Source organism: Indicator indicator, chromosome 5 (assembly GCF_027791375.1).
Source record: "Indicator indicator isolate 239-I01 chromosome 5, UM_Iind_1.1, whole genome shotgun sequence".
Classification (NCBI taxonomy): Eukaryota; Metazoa; Chordata; class Aves; order Piciformes; family Indicatoridae; genus Indicator; species Indicator indicator.
In genome coordinates, this window is record NC_072014.1 from 27,188,191 (window position 1) to 27,213,814 (window position 25,624).

General features: G+C 40.6%; 1 protein-coding gene across 1 annotated transcript; it reads left to right on the forward strand.

Annotated features, from left to right (window-relative positions):
• Nucleotides 1–1,313: 1,313 nt before the first annotated feature.
• Nucleotides 1,314–18,360, forward strand: PECR (peroxisomal trans-2-enoyl-CoA reductase). Its single transcript, XM_054381304.1, has 8 exons — nt 1,314–1,428; nt 4,406–4,539; nt 11,949–12,114; nt 12,746–12,827; nt 14,954–15,050; nt 17,279–17,389; nt 17,928–18,039; nt 18,159–18,360. Exons 1-8 carry the CDS (start codon nt 1,314–1,316, stop codon nt 18,245–18,247), a joined length of 906 nt encoding a protein of 301 aa, XP_054237279.1. The 3' UTR covers nt 18,248–18,360.
• Nucleotides 18,361–25,624: the final 7,264 nt, after the last annotated feature.

The window sequence follows — 25,624 nt, forward strand, 5'->3', positions numbered from 1 at the left end:
GAAAATAATACAATTACCCATCTGGAAGGCAGCTTTGTCTAATGGTCACCTCACCAGCCTAAGTCACCATGCAGAAGCCCATTTCTGTATTGTCACCCTTTGCTGAATGAGTCCAGACATACCGTTAACTTCTCCATGCCTTTCCTTCCCTAAACTTAAAAGGTGGAGATACAACTTCCTTTGAGACATACAGCTTCAGAGTAAAGATGCTATCTTACCATGGTCTCTGATTTAAAGTATTAAACCTTAGAATATGATCTGGGAAAAGAAAATAAATCCATTCAACAAAGGAAAGACCAAAAGAAAACCAAAACAGACTCGATGTTTCTCTCATGTTACTTATATGTGTCTTTTTAAGATTTTTCTTACTCTTTTCTCACATTAGCCATCTTCCCTAAGGCAAAAATAATAGGATAAAATTGAGATACACTTTCAAGGGTCTCTTCTATTGAAAAAGACAGAAGAGATGCCTGGAAAGATACTGAACATGCACACACAGGGTCCTGGGCACATCAGCACTGGTTAAAATCACCTGCAATGGACAAAGATGTTCTGCGGGCTAGAAAGGAAAATAACGTTGGCCGTCCTCGGTGTCAACTGAATAATTAATATTGACCTTACCGAGAGCAGTTTTAAGTGGAAAAAACTCCACCACAAAGGCATGTTAGCACAAACAGGCTGTGTTAGGATACGGTAAATGAGATCACTACCGCTTTCACGACCTTTTCTCAACAAAGTCCATGCCTGGCGAGAGGCTTCTCCATCCGCGGGTCCCTGGGCAGGAGACCACAAGCATCTTTTCCTGTTTATTTATGGCACCTTGAGACCATTACACTGACTTCTCCTGACTGGGGCTCCACGCCCCGTGCTCCTGAGAGCATCTTTCCGCGCCGCTGTGGAAGGTGACCCGAAATGGTACAGAAAAATAGGAAAACCCCTCCCTTTATAGATGAGACCACGGATGAGGACTAGGTGGGTTTGCTGCGAGGTTGCAGCAGGCAGAGGCGACCTCGAAGACGCTACCTGAGGAACCGATCCCCTCCTAAGCCCTGAACGTGCGTCCAACGGTCCCCTTCACCGCGGGGACAGACCCGGGCATTATCCAGCCGTGGATAACCGTCCCCCTTACCTGCCTTCCGCCCGCGGGGCCCCGGTGCCGCGCTGTGCCGTGCCGCAAGACGGAGAAGCGACCCAGCTCTCCGGGGTCCCGGGCACCGCCAGCAGTGCCACCACCCGCTCGCCGTCCCCGGCGCTCGGGCGGGCGGGACTCTCGTCACGTGGCAGCCACCGTTGTGTGAGGCTGAGACGGAAAGATGGCGGTGGCGCGTGGGCTGCTGGCGGCGGGGCTGTTCCGCGGGCGGGTGGCCATCGTCACCGGCGGCGGCACCGGCATCGGCAAGGCCATCGCCGCCGACCTGCTGGCCCTAGGTGGGCGTGGGGTGGGACTCTGCAGGGAGTCTCAGTGGGATAATGGGGCAGGGTGAGGGGCAGTGGATCAGGGCCCGGCGTGAGGCGAAGGCGGGGAATGGACTTGGAGGCGGCCACTCGGGGAGCGCTCGGGGGTTTGTGGTGCGTTTTGGAGGGTAGGCAGGGCTCGAGCTGTCGGGTTCGTGCGTAGGACGCTTTGACAGGACTGAGTGAATACCGAAGAGAACGAAGTGAGCGAGATGCGAGGCCGTCTGTTGACCCGTTAGTGCTTAGAAGATGTGCTATTTTAACTACAGACGTCAAAGTGAGGTCATATTAAACCCAAGCCTTTTCTTTCTTATTCCCTTTTAAGTGAATTTTCGTCTTGCCTAACTGGAGGTCTTACAGAGTAGTGTGGTTTTGATCTGCCGCACACCGTAAGCGTAGAGAAATGGTGCTTCTCTTGCAGTGCTTGTGACAGAAACGTCCCGAATTTAGTCTGTCATCAGCCTGTGCTTTGTAAGTGTTATTTCCATGCTGATTACAGAGAAGCAGTATAGCCTGGAGTGAAAGGTCGTCTTCTGGGTTACCTGCATTGCAACATGTTTTCTGCAGGCTTCCGTAAAGGGATCATCAGACTGGTTTCAGAAAATGTTCATTAACATGATTGCATTCATTGTCTGCAAAACACCAGCACGAGCGTCAGGTCTCAGAGTTACACACTCGCCATGGTTTGCTCTGTTGAAATGTGCACCACACCGTTTCACTGCCTGGTAAAGAGTTTTCTTTGTTAATAACAGACTGCTGGGAGACATTTCTGCCTGCCTCTGGCCTTTGTTGCCCCAGCTTTTCATTTTCTCTGTGCAGCTGAGGGCTAGTTCTGCTGCTTTTGTATTACTGGGAGACTAAGCGGGTTTTTTAAGTGTCCTTACATGCTGCATTAAAGAGCTGCTTTTTAGATGTCATCACACTGTTGGTTGATGTTATTTACTCAGTTGCCTTAAAATTGTACTTAATTTGATCTGCATTATTTTTCCACTAAAACCACAAATAACAAAAGCATATGTCTATAACACCCTACCAACCAACCAACCAAACCAGAAAACAAAGCTGTAGATTGCTATAAGGCACATAGGAGAAAATTGAGGAGCTGTTATTTAAGTCCTTTACCTGCAGACTTGCTTACCGCTCCTGACAAAATGACTGGGAAGTTTTTCCCTGTGTAAATTTTACTTTCGTGTTTTTTTCTGGAGGGAGCTGGTTGGACAGAGACTGTAGGAAGAGTGACATAATGCCAGTCATGATGCACATTGTTTTTGTAACAAGCCCTCTTTGAGGCCGCCTGGACAGATTTAAACCTTTCATCTAGAAACTCGTGCACTTTTCACCCTGACCCTGTCAGGAAATGATGTGGTCATTCTTTGTGAAGAAAAATAACTGTAGTGTCATCTTGTACAGTAGGTACCTCATCGAGTTAGAATTGCCCCCTCCCCCAATTAATGTATTTAGCAGAAGAATGATCTTTTACTGGACCTTTTTCAATATCACTGTGTGTATTAATAAGCACTTAAGTTGATAAATATTCTACTGTGATTTAGTACTTTGTGTTAATCGGTAATTGTGCACTTTATGAACTGCACATTAGGTGACTGTGCAAGTAACTAGAGTTTTTAATTTAAAAAATCAGGAGACTTCCAAGGTGTGTTATTTTAAGATTGCCACCGATTGAAGGTGAAGATCCCATTCTTAGGGATATGTATATGCAGCAGTTCTTTCTGGAAGAATTCAACTCATCTATCCTTACTGTTTTTTTTTTTAATTTTTATTTTTAGTTTTATGTATAGTTTCACAAGACAGCCTGAGTCAAATGAACAGCTTGCTGCTCTTTACTCCCACAAGTTATTTCGAGTTGTTTGTTTGATCACATGAGAGGCCAAATTCCACTCAGTAAAACGGTAACAAAAAAAAAAAAAACACCCACAACCGCCTAGCAAGGTGTTAACTATTTTTTTGGGGGGGCTGGCTGAGGGTGTTGAATTAGTTTATGTTAAAGCAGATGAACAGCAGAGCTGTTGTGAGGAAGGAATGGCTTCTGTTGGGATTATGGAAGGAGGGAACTGGGAGCGAGACCTCCTTGCCCTCTTGGCAGTGGAAGCTAGTGGTTTGCTTATCCATAATGTGAAATTGCATGCCTAGTGGATGTGCACTGGGAATTAATTTTGTATAGTCTGTTTCAGTTTCTGTAGTAACAATTGCTGTCCTCAGTCTGCTGGTGTGACAAGAAACTAGACTGACTGTAGCGTGAGTGCTTGCTATTGATTTGACACCTGCACTGTTTTTCTCTGTAGACTGAGTCCTGCATCCAAATGCTGAAAAAAACAGAAGGCTTGAGCTCCTGCATAGTTTTAACTCTCATTTCTGAGCAAGGATTCTTATCCATGGCAGTGTCATCGGAAAGCCTCTGCTCCTGCTGTCTGTAGTCTGCAGATAGGAATTAATCTCATAAGGCTGTCATCCTTTCCTTCATACTCTGTAGACTTTAAAAGCAGAGCAGTACATTTGCTCACCATTAGTCAAAATTGCATCCAGACATACACTAAGATTATTTTTGTGGTTTAGGAATCAAGACCTGCTGCAGCATCTTTGAATCACATAATTGATAAATGAGGCAGTTGTGAGCAGAGGCAGCAAAAGGGATGGCTGAAAGCTGTTTTGCTGACTCTGCAGCTTACAGGCTTTCTTTTCTTCTGAAGGAAGGAGAGGGAATGTTGGTGACATTTTTGTGATTGCTTTTTTCCCTGGCACAGTGGGATCTTGTTGTTAAGAAGTACTTGATGTCAGTTGTGTCCCTCTCTTGCAAGAACTTCAACACTGCATCTCCTAGTCAGTGATTAATAAATGCACATCCTAGAAGATATCTCCATGATGTTATTAAAAACCTAGTATAAGTGTAATTTCAGCTCTGTTGGCTGAAGGGTGTTTCCTTTTGTCTCTACAGGTTGCAGTGTTGTTATTGCCTCTCGTAAACTTGACCGATTAGAAGCTGCTGCAGAAGAACTGAATAAAACATTTTCTTCCATGAGTCCTGCCAAAGTGACTCCCATACAGTGCAATATCCGCAAAGAAGATGAGGTAAAGACTATGATCTTGCTCTAGGACATAACATTTCAAAAGGGTTTTGTGCAGATACATTCTCAGATCTCCCAGAGCCCTCTCCAGCCCTCTCAAAAGTGGCTTACATCAGAGGACAGGTGCACTGGCAAAGCACTGTTAAGTTGATCTAAATGAAGATGTGCTTTCCAAGCAAAAAACATTTGTTAGCTACCTAAGCAAGAAAACATTTGTAATTGCAAATATGTTTCTGACCATGCATATTTATTTCAGATAACTTCTGGGAGAAGCAGGCCTTGAAACTGGCATGTTCTACAGCCAGGCTGGAGCTCACTTTGTCACATTTCTGTGACAGCAGTGAGGAAGTGTTAACTTGTTAAGATGGAGACCTCAGAAGAGTACTTTCAAACAGGAAGTCATAGCATGGAATCTCAGTGCTTGTGACTTGACACAAGTTCCCAGCATTTTCACTTTTACTTGCATTAAAGCAAAAAAACTTCACTACTATTATTTTGGCCATATTTCAAATTCTAGTTAGAATTTGAGGTGTGTCTCTACAAATTCTATTGCTATCACGTTTGATTTTTTTTTTGTTCATACTACAAAAAATGGATGGCCAGGAGCAAAAGTATTTAATCCAGGTTCTTCAGAAGTCTGCATTTACCTCCTGATTTTTATTCTCTGTAATTAAACATTTACAAGTCCAGCATCAGGTTGGGTTTTTAAGTTATTGAAGACAGATAGAAAACATTCCAGTAACTGATTGCTATATTTTTCTTAACATTTCAAAGTCTCTTATTAAATTCTAGCATAACTTAAAGAAGTACTAATGACCTTCAGTAGCTATGTAGATTCTAGAAATATCCTAATATACAACTGTAAAGCAAAAAGTAAAATTCTTTTGTGGAACAGCTCATGCCATAAAATATTTATGGTGATATACTTAGAATTTCTCTCCTGAAGGAGATGAACCCTGGGGCTGTGCAGTATGCCTCTTCACCTACCAGTGAATTTTAGGTTTGTATTTACTAGCATCAGCAGTGCAATGTAATAGTTTATGACAGATGTCAGAGGGCAACTTAGATGATTAAAGCTACAGAAAAGAAAAGACGTAAAAGAAGCAAAAAGGTTTAAACCTTCTTTTGTGTCACTGTTCTTGCAGAAAGTACTCTGGCATGCTTAATGACCTTCTGCAAGTGAATCTTATTTCTGCATCAGTTTAAAAATTACTTAGTGGGAACTGTAATGTTCTGTGAGATGGTGGAAGGCTTGGATGGTGAAAAGAAGTAATCTCCACTAAACAAATTCTTTGTTCCTTCTTTGTTCCCTGTTTATTAAGCATGGCTAAATACATATTGGACAAAACAGCCTTAAATGGCTTTGGAAACTTTCCTGGAGGTGCTTTTAAAGCCTTTTTTATAGTACTCTGTAAAGTGTTTAGGCATTATTCTGTGTTACTGGTAGCCATGCTGATACTTGGAGAAACTTCTATCTGCTATTACTTTGTGGTTTCATCATAGAACTGTCTTGTTTCTGGTTTAAGCTACTCATTTACAGATACATCAGAACTTTCTTAGAACCTCTAATGTTGGAGAAGCTGCTATCAGGTGTGTCCTGTCAGTGGAAGTTCTTACAAACCATTCGCATTTTATGTCGGTATTTGTTGAAGAGGGGTTTGGAGGAGTAAGGTAGATCAAACTCCAGTTGTGAACTTTTCAGTTGTTGATTCAGTGAGTTTTACTCGCTTCACTTCTCCAACTGCTCTTCTTTCTGTTGAAGTCCTGTTTAGAAGAAGCCATTGTGGGAATTTTGTAAGCCTTTTGTAGAAGTTTTGAATAAGGAATGCAATTTCTATTGCATATTACCATAGAACTTAAATGTGCCCACTAAACAAATACTGATTCATTCCAGATGCACGTCTTGAAAACCAGTTATTTTTACTGGCTAGAGACATCTTGTGATTTTCGTTCTCCAGCTCTTGGTTTTTCTGACTTTGTCCTCCTCGTTAGCTCTTTAATGCTGAGATTCTCAGCCTGCTGAATCCTGGCCACTTGTTACTTCATTTCTAAGTTTACTATTGGACCAGAAATGTGTGGGTCACATTTTCAACTTTTAAATTTGTAGTGAGGATAGCACTTCATTACACTTCATAAATTGAAACTAGATAAATTAACAGTTGGTAACTTAGACTGTTAAAAACTGTTAATAACTCAGAACTGAAGGATGTGGCAGATTTTCCACAAGCCACTGCTCACTATGGCTTATTATATTTACTAAGAGCAACAATGGTAAATACTTTCTTGTAATTTGCACTTGATGGCCTTGTAGAGACTAGAGGAAAAATGCCTTAGGGCTTTTCCTTCTGTTCAAAGAGCATCAGATATGCACTTTAAAAACCTATTCCTTTCTTAGCCTAAAATTTAGTGCCTAGGACTTCAAGTCTTAGAAAGAGGGATCAGTAAAAGATGTGAAGGATTTTTCTAGGCTAGGAGGTAAATCTTAAATAGAGGCAACACAGCAATAAAACACTTCATCATTTTCACAAATACAGGAATAGCTTCCTGTTTACAGTGGAAGATGGGAGTGAGGGAGCATTTAAGCTTTTGACTTCCATCCCAAAAGAAACAAGATTTCTACTGCTGGGTTGGGTCTGTATGCTACTAATAAGTAGCTTTACAACTTCTTGTCTGGTTTCAGATTAGTATGAATGAAGAGAATTTAGCTCAGAAATTCACAGAAGCACATTGTTGGGTAGAGAGGAGAGCCTCTAATGTGTATTTCTTGTGAGTTGTTACATCCCCTTTCTCAGCTCTGGTGCCAAAGAATGTGAAGGAGAAAGACCTTATAAATGTTTCAGCAAGGGAAAAAAACTTAGGAGTTCAAGCTTCCTCGGATGGCAGAACTGATCCATCGCAAGCTACAAAGCCCAGGAAGTTTCCAGCAGAAATAGATAATTCATTTAGTATATCCTTCTCTTTGACATCTCACTGAAACCTTTCTAAGAGGAAATCTTTTTTTCTTAAAGGAATCTACTATGATCACCTGTGGGAACAAGCCATCTGTTCATACTGTAGAATGCCTCTTTTTTTCTGCTTCCCCCAATCTCCATCAGTTGTTCTGCATTTCTCTGAAGGCCCCTGTGAATTTTGTCCTGTTTTTAATTTTTTAATCAGGCAAACTAGAGGGAGGGACTTTCAACAGATATCTAAGAAAGATGAAAGTGTTTTCAAAATTGCCAGAATTAAAAAAAAAATGCTCCTCCTCTTGCAACTCTGAAAGTAACTAACCTGCTTTGAAGATGAGATGGTTAATTCCTCTTGTGTGGCCTAGTTTGGATCTGTGAAATTCAAACATAACAAAATTCATCCCTCATCATATAGTGCAATATGTCTGTTAGAGTTTTTTCTGGCCTAGGAAGAGTCAAAGAAAATACAGTGAATTAATTGCTGCAGAAGCTTGATGACAGATATCTTGGGAATAGTTTAATGAATTCACATTTTTAAGTCTCTTAATCTTTATCCTCAGAGGCCCTCTTACTTTCTAACAAAGCTTACTTTTCGTTTAATGTACAAGAAATAATCTTTCTTGATGGAGGATTTTCAGTGCATAACCCGTTAGGCTTATTTCTGTCATGAGTTTGCTGCTGCTTTTAGCTATTTTTCCATTGAGTGTTTTGTAAAGGATAACAAACCCATTTTGTTTTTAAAGATGTAAGAGTAGAGGGTTCTGGGATGTCGGTAAGTGCACCTGAGGTTTTCTGTGCTTTGTCTTCATGAGGCCCCATTCTCCAGTGATTGTGCATCTGTCCTTTATCTTGTGGTCTGAAGTGTATGTTGTGATCAGTATTGCTTCTTAGTGATTATGAAGCTGAAGTGATTTAAATTATTTGCCTATTTTCTAGCACTGCCCACATAATGTGTTGAATATAGCATGAGCAGGTCAGTTTGCACTTACTGAGATGGAGTCCAAAATCCAAGGATCTAATTAATTAATTCCAGTGCCTCAACATAATGGTGGCCAGAGTGGAGGAGAAGGACTCCATCCCTTTTCCATTACGAAAAGAGCTTTCTATTTATCTTTGTAGGGGTTGGGAAGGGAAAACATGTGTTTGTGTTTCTTAAATGTTTAGCTACTCTAAATGAGTTGATGGGAGAAAGACAGACATGAAAGAACCTCTTACTCTTGAAAAATCTTCGTTCTGTATACTCTGGGAAACACTTCTTTAACTGGCATCTAGATAAGTAGAAGAAATACCTAGGTAAGTGGAAGATAAACCTTTGTACTTCTAGTAAGCTCCTGCTCTTCTTGAAACCAGAAATTCAGAATTCTGTGCACAATGTCCCCTTTCCATACTTAAGCTCCAGCAACAACTGCTGCTGGATCAGCCCCTGAGGGTAAAACCTATCACTTGGACATGTGACAAACAAGACTCCCTGAGACAGGCTCAGTACAGTCCTCTTTAGCACTTACCTTCTGTCTGAGTTCACTAGTAGGTTTTCTTTTCCAATAAACTTCGTAGCTTACCATGCCTTGATTGGTTTATAAATATTTAATGCCTCTGTGTGTGAAGCCTGTAGTGGAAGACTGCGGCTTGGTGGGGAGCTGTGGATAAGAGATTCCTCTTGTTGCGCTTTAAAACACAGCAATAATGAAGAATACCTGTTTTCACTGTGCAAGAATGCCTGCTACTTCTCATCCCCAAATAGCAGATCTCTAACACTCTGTAGTGGGTAGTTTGCCTGTTGAGTTTTACTCAAGTTCAAGGTGACCTGTGAATGCATGCAATCATTGGTTCCTTCTAAGTACTGCCATAAAAGTTATCTGTGAAGGTGTGCTATTGTGTAATACTTTTGAGTTGTCACACAAAAAAGGTATGTATGTGAGAGCCTTAGTCTTCTGGTGATGTCTGAAGTGCCTGATTTTGTTCTTTTTGCTCTTTTTCAGATAAACTTAGGTTTTGTGCAGTTTTGGTTTGCTTCCAGAGAGAGTCATTAGCAGCTTATGACATTCTTTCCAAATGGATTTTGTGTATCTGGGAATAGAAAGGGTCTTCTTTACTTCTCACTGTGATCTAAACGTGTTCTACCAGACACTCCTTCTCACTGTGCTGGTGGCTGCAGTCTTCATGTTTACTGTAACTGGAAGAAGCACTGCAGCAATACATTCTCTACAACACAGAAGCCGTTGTGAAGATTGCTACAGTTGGAGCCATCTGAGCTGTCACTGGACAGCCTGATAGCTTTTGCTGGCTTTTGGAAAGCAGAACTGTTATGTTTGTGGTGATAGCTTTTTTTATTGCCCTAAGAATATGGTGTGGCAAGTAGGAACAACAACAGAGTTTCTTAAGATACATTGTGTGAACCATTTTCAATCCATGTGCCATAGCAGGTGGTGTCCTCCTAAAAACTTGCTTGTAATGTCTTCTCAGTGGATTTTTCTTCTGTTAATTTGTTGTTTGCTGGGTTTTTTATGACTCTTAGCATCTTTTTTTTTTCTCTCTCTCTTTTTCACCTGTCTCCAACTGGAATAGCCTTAGTCTGTTCTAACATTGCTTGTACTGAAACCACTTCTCTTCTATAAATGAGCCCATACTTCAGTGACTTAAGGAGAACAATATTCAAAGCAAGATCCTCAAGCTGTCAAGGAGAAGCATTTGATACTGCTGAACAGAACATAACTTTTGCTACCTAGCAAGTCATAACTTTTCTCTGATTGTGAGCAAACCTGGAAGTCTTTGTGGCATGACGATTCTCACAAGTCATGGCTTTGGGACTGCTATCACAGATATTTGGGGGTTTTGTTAGAGGGTTTTTTCCCTCAGATTCCACAAGCTGCAGTGACTGATGTGAGGAATAAGATGACATTCAGGACTTAAAGATGGTGATTTAGGTATCAAAATTATTTTTAAGGCATTTTTTTCTCATCAGACTTTAGTTTTTCAACCAGGCTTAAGTCAATATATGTTTGTTTAGGTTTTCTTCTTCAGAGCTGCATGCTCACAGGATGCATACTGCCTTGTTAAACCATCCTGAACTGTTAGCAGCCAAAACTGTAAGCCAACTACTTAGGAAACTGAGTTGGTTACACTCTTGGTTAGATACAGATCACACATGGCTTGTTCTTTTATTTCTGATGTTTTCTACTGCTAAGTCAATACAGAGGAAGGCTGATTGATACCCTTCCTCCAGTCAAATCTGTTTCAGCAGTAGCAGCACTCCTGCTATTTGTTTTGCCTTGCTTGTCCTTTTTTTTTGTCTGTTTTCTTTGACCACAGATGCTAGATTAACTTTTTATATATGCTTGAATAGGAATAACTGATGCATGGTTCTGATAGGTAATGTAAGCAGGAAAAGAGTCATGTTGACCCATTTCCCATTTCTTGAGATAAAGGTTAAATTCTTAAGCAGTTGCTATAGAGTTCTTACTGCTACCTTGTAATAGAAAAAGTACATCAGCTTTGATATCTGTAAAATCTTTGAATGCTTTGAAATACATTTCCCCCCAAGAAGTGCTCTTCTGTTTAGTGTGTGTGGCAAAACTCCTGCACTTCTGAAATAGAGGGCAATGCAAAAGGCTTAGTTTATAGCCTGTAGTTCAGATTAAGTCAGCGTTCAGAATTAGGTTTAGATTCTCAGCATCTCTTTCCTTCCGTATGAACTCAAGCCACACCTTTTCTGCACTAGCAGCTCTTTGAGTGAATAAAATATCTCCTCCTATTTTCTGCTAATATTTTCTCAGAGTACCTGAAGATAAATAGCACCAGACTCTGCTCTTACTAGGAAGTGTTTGTCCTGCTTATAAACGGAAAGTATCTTAGTCGAATACTGACTTTTCTTTTGCTAAAGAAGACAGCTTGTATCATTCCCAGAATTTTTAGAGTTCATGTTTTGTAGGGTAAAAACTAACCTTGAGCTACTTAAGAAGATCTGCTTTTGCCAACTCTTATGTCAGAGATTTAGTGAACACAGAAACTTCTAGATAAGAACGTTGAAACTTCACAAGATTACATGTTTTCTATTTGAAACGCTCAGGTATATGGGTCATATGGGGACCCAGATCTACGTCATGTAGAAGAATTGCAGCATCTCATGTGAACACCCTCAGTCTTGTAAAAAAAAAATAAAAATTAAGAGATTCTTGGTCTTAAGTAGCAGGCTTTTGTGCATGTTTGGTTTTTACAAGACTTCTATGGCTTGAATCTCCTTCTTTCAGTCCTGTTATTTTATGTAGCACCTGCATTATACCAGGAAGATTTCCTAAGTAAAGATGGACTTGGCCCCAATCCTTTGTGGCTGACTAAACCTGTCATACCAACTTCCAACACTGGTACTTCCTCTTCATGAGTGAAAAGAATGTGAGAGAGAAAGTACTGAGAATGAAATTTGATATGTAGGTCAATCAGCATACCACACTAACAAATACTGTTTCAGGTAGAAGCTTTGGTGAAGTCTACACTGAATCTTCATGGGAGGATTGACTTCCTGGTGAATAATGGAGGGGGACAATTTGCAAGTCCTTCTGAAGCCATCCGTGCAAAAGGCTGGCATGCTGTGATAGACACAAATCTGACAGGGACCTTCTACTGCTGCAAAGCAGGTGAGGACCAAGCTTTTCCTGTTTATTTGTTTTGGATTTCTACAGCAATACCAGAAGACAAGTAAAGTTTCCCTGCCTTCTTCTTTCACATACTTACCTGACAGTGGCTATTTGTTTCCATAAATGCCATTCAAAGCTTTACATTAAACTGTACATTACATTTGTTCATGTATACAAACATACATTTTTGGGCAGGTAAGATCTCCTGGTTGAGGCCAGTCAGTTGACTTGGATATTCATTTAAACAACTACTGAAAAAGCACTTTTGTGGCTCTGCATAACACAGCAAAAGATTTTTTTCCTCCCATCAGGGATGTTAATTTAAAGTTCAATGGAAATATGGTACATGATTCTCAGCATTAGGAATATGGTAGTAATTGACAGGGAAGCATTAAATCTTGATTCCCACCAAAAGGCTTCTTGACAAATACAGAACCTTACCTGGAGCACACCTATTGTCTCACCGCTCCAGTGGTGAGGCTATGCTATAAAGACCAGATTGTTTATCTCAACCTGCATGGGAAATTTGTGATGTAGCTGGAGTTGAAACTCCAAATTTGACTTTCAGTTGGGAAGTTCATTTTTATACATTTCATCTGTTATTTATAGGTTATTTTCCTCCTTCATACAGTGTACAATGCCTGGATGCGGGAACATGGAGGTGTCATTGTCAACATTACTGCTGCTGTGAGAAATGGGTTTCCTGGAATGTCGTAATATATATTTTATTTTTACATTTTCCTATACTTTTTTCTTCAGGAAGTACTAGTGGCTCCTAAACACTTCATTATAGAAGGGTGTGCACTGGGCAGCAGCAGAGTGTAGAAATACAGTAGTTAGATCAAGATTGCAATAGGATGACTTGGCTGTTTGTGTGGGGATCTCATGTTAATTCAGTAGAGACTACAGGAGTAAATGGCATCTGATCTGTGTCAACTTGTTTCTAAGAAACTGTGAAGCAAGACTTCCCACTGAAACATCCACTGCAAATGGGATGTTTGTGGGACTACTTGGACTGAAATGGAACCTTTACTTCTTATCTCTCCAAATTTCTGGCAGGTTTGCAGGAACTTGGCACTTCTGCCCTGCTACTGTCAGTTTGCAGGTCTTCATGGTGTAATGAGTTACGGGAGTTGGGATGGGAGTAGGAGGATCATTTCTCTTATGTTAACAGGTGTTAGCTTTACCCTTCAGGTCATGTAATACCTGCCTTTGCCATTTTCCTTTCTACTCTCACTTTGTAGCCATCTTTCTTGGAGAAGATTGCTAAGGCAAAGAATAGGTTCTACTTGCTCTGCTCCTTGACTGGGAGAAGGCTTGTGGGTACAAACATGTTACCACATATGTAGTGCTTTCATACTGACACAAATGATTGCAGCTGTCTGTATGAAAATGCAGCATCCTCCATATCCATATGTGTACTGTATTTATTTCAGTTTCTTTACCATCAAGATGATAGCAAGCAGGAGCTTTATAATTTGAAACTCTTTCTCCAAAAAAGCTCCAGTTTGTTGAAAGAGAGATAATACTCATAAAATCAATTGCTCCCATTTTATTTTCAAAGGAAATGTTTAAGTTGTCAAAATGCTACATTTTTACAATTTCTTAATTGAAAAATATTTATAATTTGAGCAAATGTTAAATTATCTCTCTTTGTCCTGATTAAGGGTTGGAAGTTTTAAAAAAGGAACAGCAGAATAGTTTCTCACTTACCTTGTTCTTGGTGGCACAGTACAAATTTAGAGATCCACAGGGTGGTGCTGAAGCTACAGTTATTTAAGTTTGTCCACTCCTGGTAAGTCTGGCTGAATTGCCATGGCAAATAGGCTGAAGCTGTACTTGAGAGTTGAACCAAGAGATAAAAACCCTAGTTCTGAACAACAGTGGAAGAAAGTTTCCCAAGTAACTGTTTTGTGTGAATGTAGATAGATGGACAAAACTAGTTTCAAATTAAGTTCTGGTTGAACTGATACTCAATTTGGAAATGTACTATTGAAAAAGATGTGCCTTTAGGAGTTGAGCCACCACACACATCAAAAGTCACCTGATACATTTTTTTTATAAATACGAATTTTGAACATAAAACTGAACATGTTTGATCATAGTGTGCCTGGAGGTTATTTATTTATGGCCTGAACATATGACTAAGTTGGGGTTTCTTACGCTTTTCTTAAGTCTTACTCCTTTCCTGGTATTTGAGGAGCTATCGTATCTATCTTCTGTAAGTCTGTTTTGCTAGGCTAAAGGAGCTAAACTCTTAGTTTGTTCTGAGTCCCACTAGCTGCTATTTATCACTGAAGTATGTTTGCCTGCATCTGCTCAAGCTTGTGATCATTTCAGACTAGTTTTCTACAGCAGTAAAATGTGTGACGTTACCCAGCCTATAGTTGTCTCTGTCTCCATCCACCCATAGTAATTTTTTAATAATAGCTCATTTTAATCATGTTTGTCAGAAGATCTAAACTATTTTTCAGACTACTGACCTTGCAAGTATTGCTTTACCTGTGCAGCCTACCTTTTGTAGTTCTACACAATTTGAAGTTTGCCTTCAGTTGTTTTTGATTTTATAAGGCTGCTTCAGCAGTAGCATGTGGCTGACCTCACATCACATTGGGGAAGATATGGTAAGTATTTCCAACAGTGGCAGGAAATCATAGCATAGCTTGTTTAAAATGTGAAGCTATGGCTAAACTTACAAACAAGAAACTCTGTCTCTCTGAGATGGTTGGTCCAGTCGTGGAAAGCTATTCTGACTTCCCTAGTGAAGCTGTGATAGAATGAACATAGGGCACTGTTAGCTGAGAGGACAGATGCTTCCTTTGCTTTCTTTTCTCAACAGGCATACAGGAGCTGCAAGAGCAGCAGTGGAAAACCTAACGAAGAGTTTAGCTTTAGAATGGGCCCACAGTGGAGTAAGAATCAACAGTGTTGCTCCTGTAAGTAATGGCAAACAGTCTGAGTAAGCTTAGCTATCGTACATGTTCATGCTTAAAACTTTCAGGCCAAAAGGGATTTTTAAAATCTATAGCCTCTTTGTGGTTTGTTTATATATGTATGTATTTAGTTGTGATTCCCCCATCTACGTTCTTCAGGTCATTTGAAAGTGTTTTGCACTGTTTGGGTGAAGAGCCAGAGATGTGGAATAAAATTGCTTCTGCTTTCTGCTTTGACTTGTTGCTCTTGGGTTTTTTTCCTAGCTTAATGAAATGATACCCAGCAGGAGTTGGTGACCTGTCTTACAAACCTGTGACATAAAATTTCAGATTGCATTTCAGTAATGATTATATTATTTATGAGGTCACAACATGTTTTTCTATGTGAGATTCAGATATGCTGATGGTTTCCACCTGTGTTTACAAAGTTACTTTGCAAATCTCTGTGTCACGTAATGTCTTTTACAGGTTAAGTCAGGTTAGTTTTAGGCATAAAAAGACTGTATTTGGAATGGACCTTCTCTCAAATCAAATGTTAAAATATGTGTGGAGATTTTTTTCTTATCAAATATTTACAGACAGGAAACCACTATACAGGTCAGCTAAAACATGCCTGCCACATTTCTGAGGAAGTAGGTAGCATGCACCAGTTGTTTAAAATAACTATATGAAAAGAGCAGCTATATTTTCCAGTGTATGGTGCTGCACATATAGAGTTTATATAATCCTTAGCTTTGGAATTTGAGATTGTGTGATCTTTTATGATTGGTGTCATCTTCAGTCTTAACCACAATTTATTTTGCACTTTAACTCCCTTGGAAACAAAAGAAGCAAGGTAAACTTTTTCCATTTGCTTCTGCATTCTGAATTTATCTTATCTCCCATTATAGTTGTCAGATTTGCTTAACTGGTCACTAGGAAGAGAAGATTTTTCCACTATCTTTTTAGGATGTCTGTATACCCAGTTGTGCCTTTTTTCCCTAAAACCTCTCTCTCACTGTCTTAGGCATAGCAGAGAATGGCAGACGTGTGATTATCATTCAGGTCGTGGCTCTTAAATAGTCTCTGTGAGCCAAACTCATCTGGAGACTTGTTAAACATCAAGATCATTTTCCCTGTTTATTTGTTGGTTTGGGGGGTTTTATTTCTGGTTTACTAAGTCTTAGGGAAGTAAGTAATTAAGACAGCATTATTATGTGAGTATATTTTTCAGGCATGCTAATTACCTAATGAATCATACTAATTATACTTTATAGCACATGTCAAAAGAATTTTTTGACAAGCAAACAGTTCAGTGGTTTAGCTCTCTCAGAAGTATTTACTTGGTTTATTACTACGTTCGTAGCAAAAATCCACATTGTAGTTAACAATAATATTTTATATCCTTCTGTCACCTTTATGGATACACTAGGTCTGTGGTAACCATACAAAATGGTTACTGCTTTATAGGAGCAGAATAACATGTAGGGAATGGGTACATACAGAGGGGAAATATGCATTCTAAATCCAGTCTTTTCACATATGAGTTACTTCCCTAAGTCCCAAAATACAGTCACTTGCTTTTCATAGATACCTTGGAAGTCATAGCATGTACTACATGGATGACTTAAAATTTTGTTATCATGCTTAACCTTGAGTTCCAAAGGTTCTGTCATAACTAATCTATGTAACCCTGTGTTTCCATTGCTGTAGCCTTTGTCTTCCTTCTCAAGTCTAAACTGGATTGTATGTAATCATCAGAGCAAAGACAGTTGCCTTTTTCTATTTCTATAGAAGCTAAATAGGGAGAGTCTGAATTCTGACTGTGAAATCTGTCTGCTTCATAGTTCAGAATAAAGCCAATCTAGTGTTCTTACAGATGACAAGAAATTATTGATAGGTTTTTCTTGGGGCTTTGTAGTTTTCTGCTGCAAGCTATTATGAAATGCTTGTAATTTCAAAACAGTCTTTGACTTTCTTCTTTATACTCCTCGCTTTATAGTTATTGATGTGACAGTCAAGAACTGGAATAATCTAAATTATTGCACTTGAATAGAGCTGTGGCTAGCAGCCAAATTACCTTCTTGTATAAATTATACTATTCCATTAAATTAAAAAATTTGCATTCAAGTGTTGTTTAGATAGTTTAATTCTACAGAAAATCCCAGTAATGATGACTTCATAATTTTACAATGATCACAGTTTAAACATATGCAAGAGAACTTAATTTTCATTATACTGTTTTAAAATAGGGACTAGTGTTTTCAGAAACTGCTGTTGCAAACTATGGAGAACAAGGACCAGTGATGTGGTTAAACAACATACCAAAGATTCCTGCCAAGAGGGCAGCAGTTCCTGAGGAGGTAACATATTTCAGAACATTGGTGGTGTTTCTACGTCTGTGTCTCTTTTGAATCGTCTTTATTATAACGCGCTATGACGGAATATTAAAAATGAGTTGTAGTGCCAAGTGGGAAACTTAGCTAGTAGTCACTGTTACACTGAAAAATTAATTTAGATGCCTCTTACAGCTTAAGTGTTTTATAATAGGTATCAGTTCCTGAAAAGATTGACTTCCAGCAGAGAGAACTGAACGAATTAATAGTAATATGGCAAAAAATGTGTATCTTGAAAGCACTTGGCTCTCTTCCACCAAGAATGTGCATCTTTGATAAACTAGTCAGCTTTCTTGTTTGATTTTTGGCACCTGATGCTGCTCTTCGAGAGCTTACTGGTTTTCATCTGTTATGCACTTGATGTTTGTGGCTGGGAAAATGGCTTCAAGACTGTTAGGGTTTTCATTACTGAGCATGTCTTGTCTGTAAAATTTTTTGCAAGTGTCTTTGACATAAACAATTCCCAGCAGTTTAAAAAAGTTTTAAATTGTCATTCTTTTGTTAGATCTCTCCTGCAGTATGTTTCCTGCTATCTCCAGCTGCTTCCTTCATAACTGGAATAACCATGATTGTGGATGGAGGCCAAAGTTTATATAGCCATACCCTAGAAATACCTGGTAAGAAATGGGCTACAAAATAATGAATGTCAAAGAAACTGAAGTTGGGCAGTGGGAGGACACAAAAGTAAAATGCTTAGTTTCTCAATCAACTAAGTGTGTTGTTTTGTTTTCCTCAGATCATGACAGATGGCCCTCGCCACCAGGAGGAAAAAATACTGAAATGCTTAAAGAGTTTCTTTCTGGCAAGTTCAAGCCAAAGCTCTAGAAGAATAGGATTTCACCTCGTTCCCAACTGCACGCTTGCTGATAATCTCACTTTGTGATTTGGGATTAGTATTCTCAGCAATGTAACTTTTTTTGTTCATACATAACTACAGAGTGCCTCGATTTTCATTTGTTTATATTTAAAATTTGAGGGACTGTACATAGCAAATTTATTCTCTGAAAGCACTTGCTGACCTGAAAACATTCAGTCTATTGGAAAGTTATAAAAGACAATTTTTCCATTTGCGTAGGCATTAAATAATGAAGCATCTCAGACAGAAGTGAATAAAAAATATTTATTTCAAGGTGAAGAGGGCAGAGAGGGAAGGTTTCAGAATCCTATTCTGGATTAATCTGGGGAAAAGTTAATTTAAATCTTCGTTATTATTAGTTGAATCAGTAACCCTTGAGGTGGCTGTTAGCTCTAGGTTTCTGTTCAGCCACACACTGAATGTTCAAAAATGATTTTAAAGACTGAGCCAGTATTTCTCTGAAAAGAGTTTAAAATAAGGCAGAATTATTAATGTTTCAAAGTAATATGGCATATCATATTGGGAATGTTTTGAATTATTTGCAGATATAATGACATAATGGAGCTAAAGTGGCTGCAATTTAAATTTGATAGTAGAATAATCAGATAATAAGCTTCAACTTACAGTGATGGGAAACAGTATAGCTTCAACCACTGAGCATGCAAAAGCTGTGGTGTACGTTGCAGTGCTTTCTGCACTATGCTATACTGGTAAAGGAGCAATTTGGGGCCCTTCATTTACAGGATACAACACTTTCTATCCATACTGTGTTGGATTACAGTATTAACACAGGTTTTTTTCATTAGTGTCTCTAAAATACATGTGTTTTGTGATCAATGCAGAGATCTATTTAAAAATCAGAAATCTTGCAGTATATATCCCTGCCTGAATGTGTCCCTATGCAACGTACTCCAGGTGAACCTGCTTTAGCAGGGGGATTGGACTAGGTGATCCCCAGAGGTCCCTTCCAACCACTACCATTCTGTGATTCTGTAATGTCTCTTGAAGAGGCTGTGTTTGGTGGTAGTATTTTTTTTTTATTCACTTCAATTTGTAAAATCAAGTTGGTGCTATAGAAGCAACCTCTTTGATACTTCATTTTGGATTGAATGTAAGAGTCTTTCCCAGTTGATGTTCTCTGCAAAGATGTTTGAATTTTATGTCTTTCATTAAAATATAGGGGCTTACATGGATACATGGAGATTGTTTTCTCATGCAAATCTGAATACCAGTTTTGTGGGGGAGAAGGAGGGTTGAGCCATGATGCTTTCTGTTTCTGATATATCCTCCTTCCTTAGTAACTGGGTACTCATTTCTGTGGTTCTGAGAAACTGGCACAGAGATAAAATCAGTGTTTTTCAAATCTCTTTGCAAGGAGTATTTTGATTATTGCAAATACTAGTTCAGGGTACACAGAAAGAGAATTCCTGAAAAAAATGCACCTGTTAGGTAACTAACTCTAGAAGCCTAGCCCATTGCATTTCAGCAAAATTACTCTGTTTATTGAGAGATTATTTCTACATTCTTAACATCTTTTAGTAAAAGTAGGTTAAACATGAACAGGCTTGAGACTTGTGGAATGTACTTTCTCTTCATGTTTGATTGTGAGCTGTTATTGTATGTGTGGACTGCAGATTTCATGTCAAATAGTAGTGATTTAAGAAAACTAAATTATTATATCCAGAACTGTTCTCTACAAGATTTGAGCATAAACTTTGAAATAATTGTTTTGTGCTGTAGCACATTTCCTCTTTAACTTTACTGGTGTCTGAGTATTCATAAGGACAGAAGATTTATACAAAACGATGGTGAAATGCATCACTCGTCTTGGTGAAATGGAACATGAGAAAGGTGAGTGTTCTCCTGTATGGGAGATATGTTCATTCAGCAGTTAATGAACTCCTTCTCAAGTAAGAAATATAACAAACTTTTCCAGTTGCACTGAATACAAGCAACATTTATCTGACCTTGCTGTTTTCAAGTTCCAGGAAAGCAGTGAATGTATTAAGGAGTTGTAAGCTAGCTCTTTAGAAGAGTGTCTTTGTTCCTGTATGTGCTTTTTTCCCTGGCAAGAAGCTTAAACAGCCACAATTTGTGGAGCCATAACGCACTGCTTCTTGAAAGGAAATGGGAAACATCAGTGTTCAGAGGTTGGGTTTTTTTTTTATTTGGTTGGGTTTTTATCCCCAGTAACACTACTGTTGTTCCCCATGTGTTTGAGGCTTATTGTGCACAATATTAAAATGCTTATCAGATTACACTGAATACTAGGATAGTAACTCCTTTGCTGTAACAGTTTTGGGATGCTCACAGCCTTTTTTTTTTCTCTTCCTTTTTATTTTTCCCCCTTTCATGCACCAGAAAGAATGTGAAATTTTAGTTCTCAGAACAGAGGTTTTATTTTGGTCTTTGTTTCTTCAGTCCGCTTTTATGCAGATTAAAACTATTTTCAAAGTTTTGCAGCACCTTGCAGAAACCCAGCGTTGTGTCAACTGGCAGCATTAATGTTTCAGCTTTTTGCTGGTGTTGCTGCAGATAAAATCAGCTGTAGCAAAGCTCATCCTATACCAACAGCACTAGATCAAAGGGCATCGAGAGGTTAAAAAAAATGGGTGTGGTAACAAAAACATCCTTGACCTGTATAAGGTTTGGGTATCTGAAGTTTAGAGAACAGGACTTTATTTTATTTTATTTATTTTGCAAGGGAGGTGGATGAAACCATGGGAAAAGGGCTAAAGAACCTTAGGAAGAATTAAGGAGATTTAATGACCAAACACTGAAACTTAAACGTTTGCTGCACTGTACCGTTGTAACAAGAAAAGAGAAGAATGTTAGAATGACAATACATTTACCATTCTGTCAGAAATCTCTTTTCCTTTACTTTAATATTGACCTCTGGCTAAATTTGTGCCTATTCAGCCTATCCCTCATCAGATACTCGATTGATAAATAGGTGCTTCTGGCTGTGCTGTCGTAGAAAGCAGTGTAGGTCCATAAAGGGAAAATTACATCCATTGTACTTGCCTTATGTTTTACAGCTACTCTTTCATGTTAAGCAGAATATTGATTATTAAAGCTAGTTATTTAGCTTTTAATCACTGATTATTCAGGAGTTTTACTTCATGTAAAATGAAGTCTGCATTGTAAAAATCTTCTTTCTCTAAAAATTAACAGTTATGTTCACTAAAGAGAATATAGTCTGTGCAGTGTCACTGCAGCAAGGTCCATTGTCTGCATTAAGATGTATATGAACAAATACGAGGCAACAGTTGCTACAAGCTCTCATGGGTATATTTTGTCTTGAATGGAATATCCCCTATGATCTTTAGGAAAGCATGCTATTTGCCACATAGTGTAATTTCATACACTTGCAGTCAGCACCTCTTTAGTTTACTCTTGCCATCTTGAATAGCAGACTTGTATTAAATGGCTGAGTAATGTAAATTTAGAGGAACAATTTATTTGTGAAGTCAACAGTGACTGTGTCCTAGATTACTGAATATGTCTGAGTCCTAAAGGTAATTGTGTTGTTTCATAAACTTCAGTGTTGGGGTGGGAGCAGACACACTTGTCAGTACTGTTGCCCAGTCTCATTTACAGTGTGCTTTTTCTAGAAATTAAAGTAGTAATTTAATTATATCCTTTTCTGGACGTATGTCAAAATGTGGTAACATAGTTCTAGCAATGGAGTGTGGGGCGGCAAGGAAACATAGGAAGGAAAAGGAGGAGGATGACATGACCATGAAAAGGGGCTGGTTTGTTCCCATTTGGAGTGTTTTATAAGCTGTAGCTTTAGCATTAATTAATACAGGGACCTGTTGGCCTCAAGCGATGCATCTAGAAGATGAGAGCCTCTTACTGCAGTGAGACACTGATTCTGGAATTTGGGTAGAGCTATACTGTCAGTCAGATTGCAGTCAATTGCTTGAGTAGATTGTCCAAAGATGTGCTTACCCTATATTTTCTACCCCTGCTTCTCCCAACTTCTATTGCCTGTATATGGCTTGTACTGATGTCTGAATAACTAATATGATTTACTGCAACTTCTGTCATCTATTTTTATACTCTTCCATATCAGCAGTTACACTGTTTTCCTATAAGCTTTATTTTGCTCTAGTAGCATGACATTCGGTCTGAGAACCATGTCCCTGTGTTTGGGCTGAGCTGTATGAGACAGTGTGAGATCTGCCAGTCTCTGGTGTTGATATATATGTTTTTATCTCGAAGTCATTATAGAGCTGCTTACCTTCCTCCTGATACTGAAGATACTTTGTTTCAGGGATTATGGTACAGTAGTGCTGTCAGGATGTACATCACTTCTGCAAAGCACTCTTGGGATGGTGCTTACGGTGCAGTGAAAGTGTTCTGTGCTTTGCAGGTTTTATGCAGGTGTAAAAAGGACCAGGAGGGCAAAAGAATGTGGGATGATTTTCCACAACCCTTGCTAGCTTCTTTTGTAGTGAAGGAGCTCTGACTTGAAATCTGAGCATTCTTTAACCCTTCCTCCATCAGTGAAATCCATTTGCAAGATGCTAAAACTGACAAATGGCCATGAACTGGAACATTAAGGCAAGGGTGTGTTTTCAAAGCTGTGTAAGCAGTGTGGCTCATTGATCTTGCCTGATGGTGCAGGAGCATCACACAGAGTCAGCATTTTTCTTGGCTCTTTCCCTATCATTTAGCAGAATAGGTCACCTTTTTAACTTTTCTAGTTAAAGACTCTTGGTCTCAAAAAGTGTCTCATGAACATGGCTGACAGTTCTGCCAACTGTGGAATAAAGTGTCTTCACTTTGAGGGATGACTATGTCTCCTTCATGTTGGCTCTGGCATTCTTATTAATCAGTGTGATTCAGAGCCTCGTGCCTTTCATGCATATGCTTCATCAGTTGGTCCTTCTCTGTCACAATCCTCTTATTTTTTTAAAGAATATTTGTTTTTATCCTTTCCTACAGTGTATATCAGTGGAAGATACTAAAACACTCAGGTTGTGGGCCTTGCCTTGCAATTTTTTGGTTTTGTATGTGGTTCAGTTGGAAATCTACTTGCCCTGGGTATGCAGCTTAGGTCTCTGTCCCACTGAGATGTGTCTGTTTGAATGAACTTCCCTGCCTATTTATATATACCTATAGTAACGATGTAGGTCTTACACTTCATTTGACTGGTTTTTCCCAGATTTGTTTCAGGTGGCAAAAAAAAAAAAAAAAAAAAAAAAAAGAAGCCCCCAGCTGTTGTTTAGGGTAGATTTTGAGGACTTGTCCAGGCTTTACAAAGCTGGGATTACTGCACTGTGCAGTCAGGTGCAGCAGTACGGATCACTGCTACCTCGGTGTGACTCCTGAACACACATTGCCTCTCAGCGTGTCACAAGGGAGTTTGCTAATGCACACAGGTCATTTGTGCATCTTGTACACGGAGGTCCATGCCAGTATGCTTATTTTTAAATCTGTGCAAAACTAATTACAGTGGCATAGTAATATTTATAGTCATCTGCTACTTAAAGACTCCTTGGGCAGCAGTAATAACTGTCCCGTTGTGCACTGGGGAGTGCTTTGTTACTGATTACATGCGGAAGGGATGCTACCTTAAATCATTGACTTCCGAAGGGAAGGTGACTCCTGCAAAGAATGGTCCACCTTTTGCTGGGAGAAATGGACAACCTAAAGGCAGCAAACCATTTTAAATTCTAAAAACCTCGCTAGCCTACTTGCCATGAAGTCAATGCAGCTTTTCCTACTGCAGGACTGCATCTCTGGGCTTGTCAGGGGCAAGGGTTTTTTTGAAGTAAGCAATAGAGGAGACGTGGTTGTACCGAGGTGAATGAGAATATGCTGTCCTTGAACAATGGAGATCTCAAAACTGCATCAGGAGGCTGGGCCAAACCCAAAGTCGCCTGACAAAACGCAGCTACCGCCCCTCTGTGCAACTGCGTGCGGCACGAGCACAGTCCATAGGAGGCACACAACCTCCGCGCTGTTTGCCTGTCAGGTTGCCGCGACCGTTGGGTACCGCAAAGCTCCCACAGCGTGCTGCGGCCGGAGCTCCGGCTACCCAAGCCGAATCGACGACCCAGCAGGCGGCGCGGCAGCCCGCGTGCCAGATGGCCCGAGCTGTACAGCGCTGGGTCTCAGGCTCCCGCAGTTCCCAGCCCCGGTGAGGTGCTGGGGGGGGTACCACGCTGCTGCTCGTGCGAGCTGTCCACTTTCCACCTCCTCTTCCTGGGTGTACGCGCCGAGCGAGCCGCTGCTCGTGTGCTGTGACGCGCGGTCGCCGTGACGTCCAGCGGTCCCACCTTCCCCCGGCGCGTGGACGACGTCACGAGTTTCGGCGGAGGGGGAGGAGGAGATTTCGGTTGGCAGCAGAAGCGGCGGCGGCTGCCGGCGCCTCACGCCTGACGGGACTTTTTCCTCCCTCGGCCAGGTCCCCGCGGTGCCAGCGATCCGGGAGCGCCTTTCTCGCTTCGCTCCTCCTGGGTCCGCTTGGGCGTGCGGTTCCCTGTGCGCCGGCCTTGGTGCCTCCTGTCAATCCTCCCCGCCGTTCCCCGGCGCGGGTAGGCCCGAGCCCCTTCCCTCCCTCCTTCAGGGGGGTGGGCTTCTTTCCAGAAACCTGGCCGCTCCTTCGCGCTGCCTGCCCAGCCGGGCCTGCGTCTGCCGCCGTCGGGCAGCGCGGGGGGTCCCTCGCGGCCGCCCGGCCTCCGCTGTGACACAGGTCGGTGCCGGCGGGGCGCGCGGCGGAGGCTCTGGGAAAGGCCGGGCCAGGGGCGGCCCTTGGCTGCGCGGATCCGTGTGTGTGTCGGGGGCAGGTTTGCAAGCGCGTGTTGGAGGGGCACGCCGGTGTGGGGGACACCTGGGACAGCTTCGGCAGTTAGGACGTGCCCGGACTCGGGGCCGGGGGGAGATGGTTTGTGCGAACCGCCGGAGGCAGCGTGTCTGTGGAGATGGAGGTGCGGAGCGGCGTAGTTGAGGTGCTGGGGGTACACGACGTGTTATTTACGTTGCAACTGCAGAATCTTAAGGATTTGGCGAGCCCTACAGATACCTGTATGTCACCGTAAACCTGCATAGTGATGCTCTAGCCTCTTGTCTTCAAATTGCTCTGCAGTGATAGCAGTGCTACGATTTGGGCTATGTAGGTCAGATTTTGCGAGATACCTTTGTCGGGGATAAAGCGAATGCTGGATTATTTTTTCTTTTAATTGCTTTTGAGGTTCATTGCAGCACCCACGATTTTTAATTTTTAATTTTTTTTCCTGGCTTACTCTGTTGCTTCATAAATCTGGTTTTAGGTTTTGCATGTGGAATTACTGAAGATCAAATCATTAAATAAACCGAGCGTTTCTATGCTATAT

Excerpts from the sequence above, each read along its gene's own strand:
- PECR (XM_054381304.1), top strand. The coding sequence starts at position 1,314 with ATGGCGGTGGCGCGTGGGCTGCTGGCGGCGGGGCTGTTCCGCGGGCGG. Across the intron at positions 1,429-4,405 it reads CGCCGACCTGCTGGCCCTAG|GTTGCAGTGTTGTTATTGCC; the intron begins GTGGGCGTGGGG and ends TTGTCTCTACAG. Across the intron at positions 18,040-18,158 it reads CCATACCCTAGAAATACCTG|ATCATGACAGATGGCCCTCG; the intron begins GTAAGAAATGGG and ends TGTTTTCCTCAG.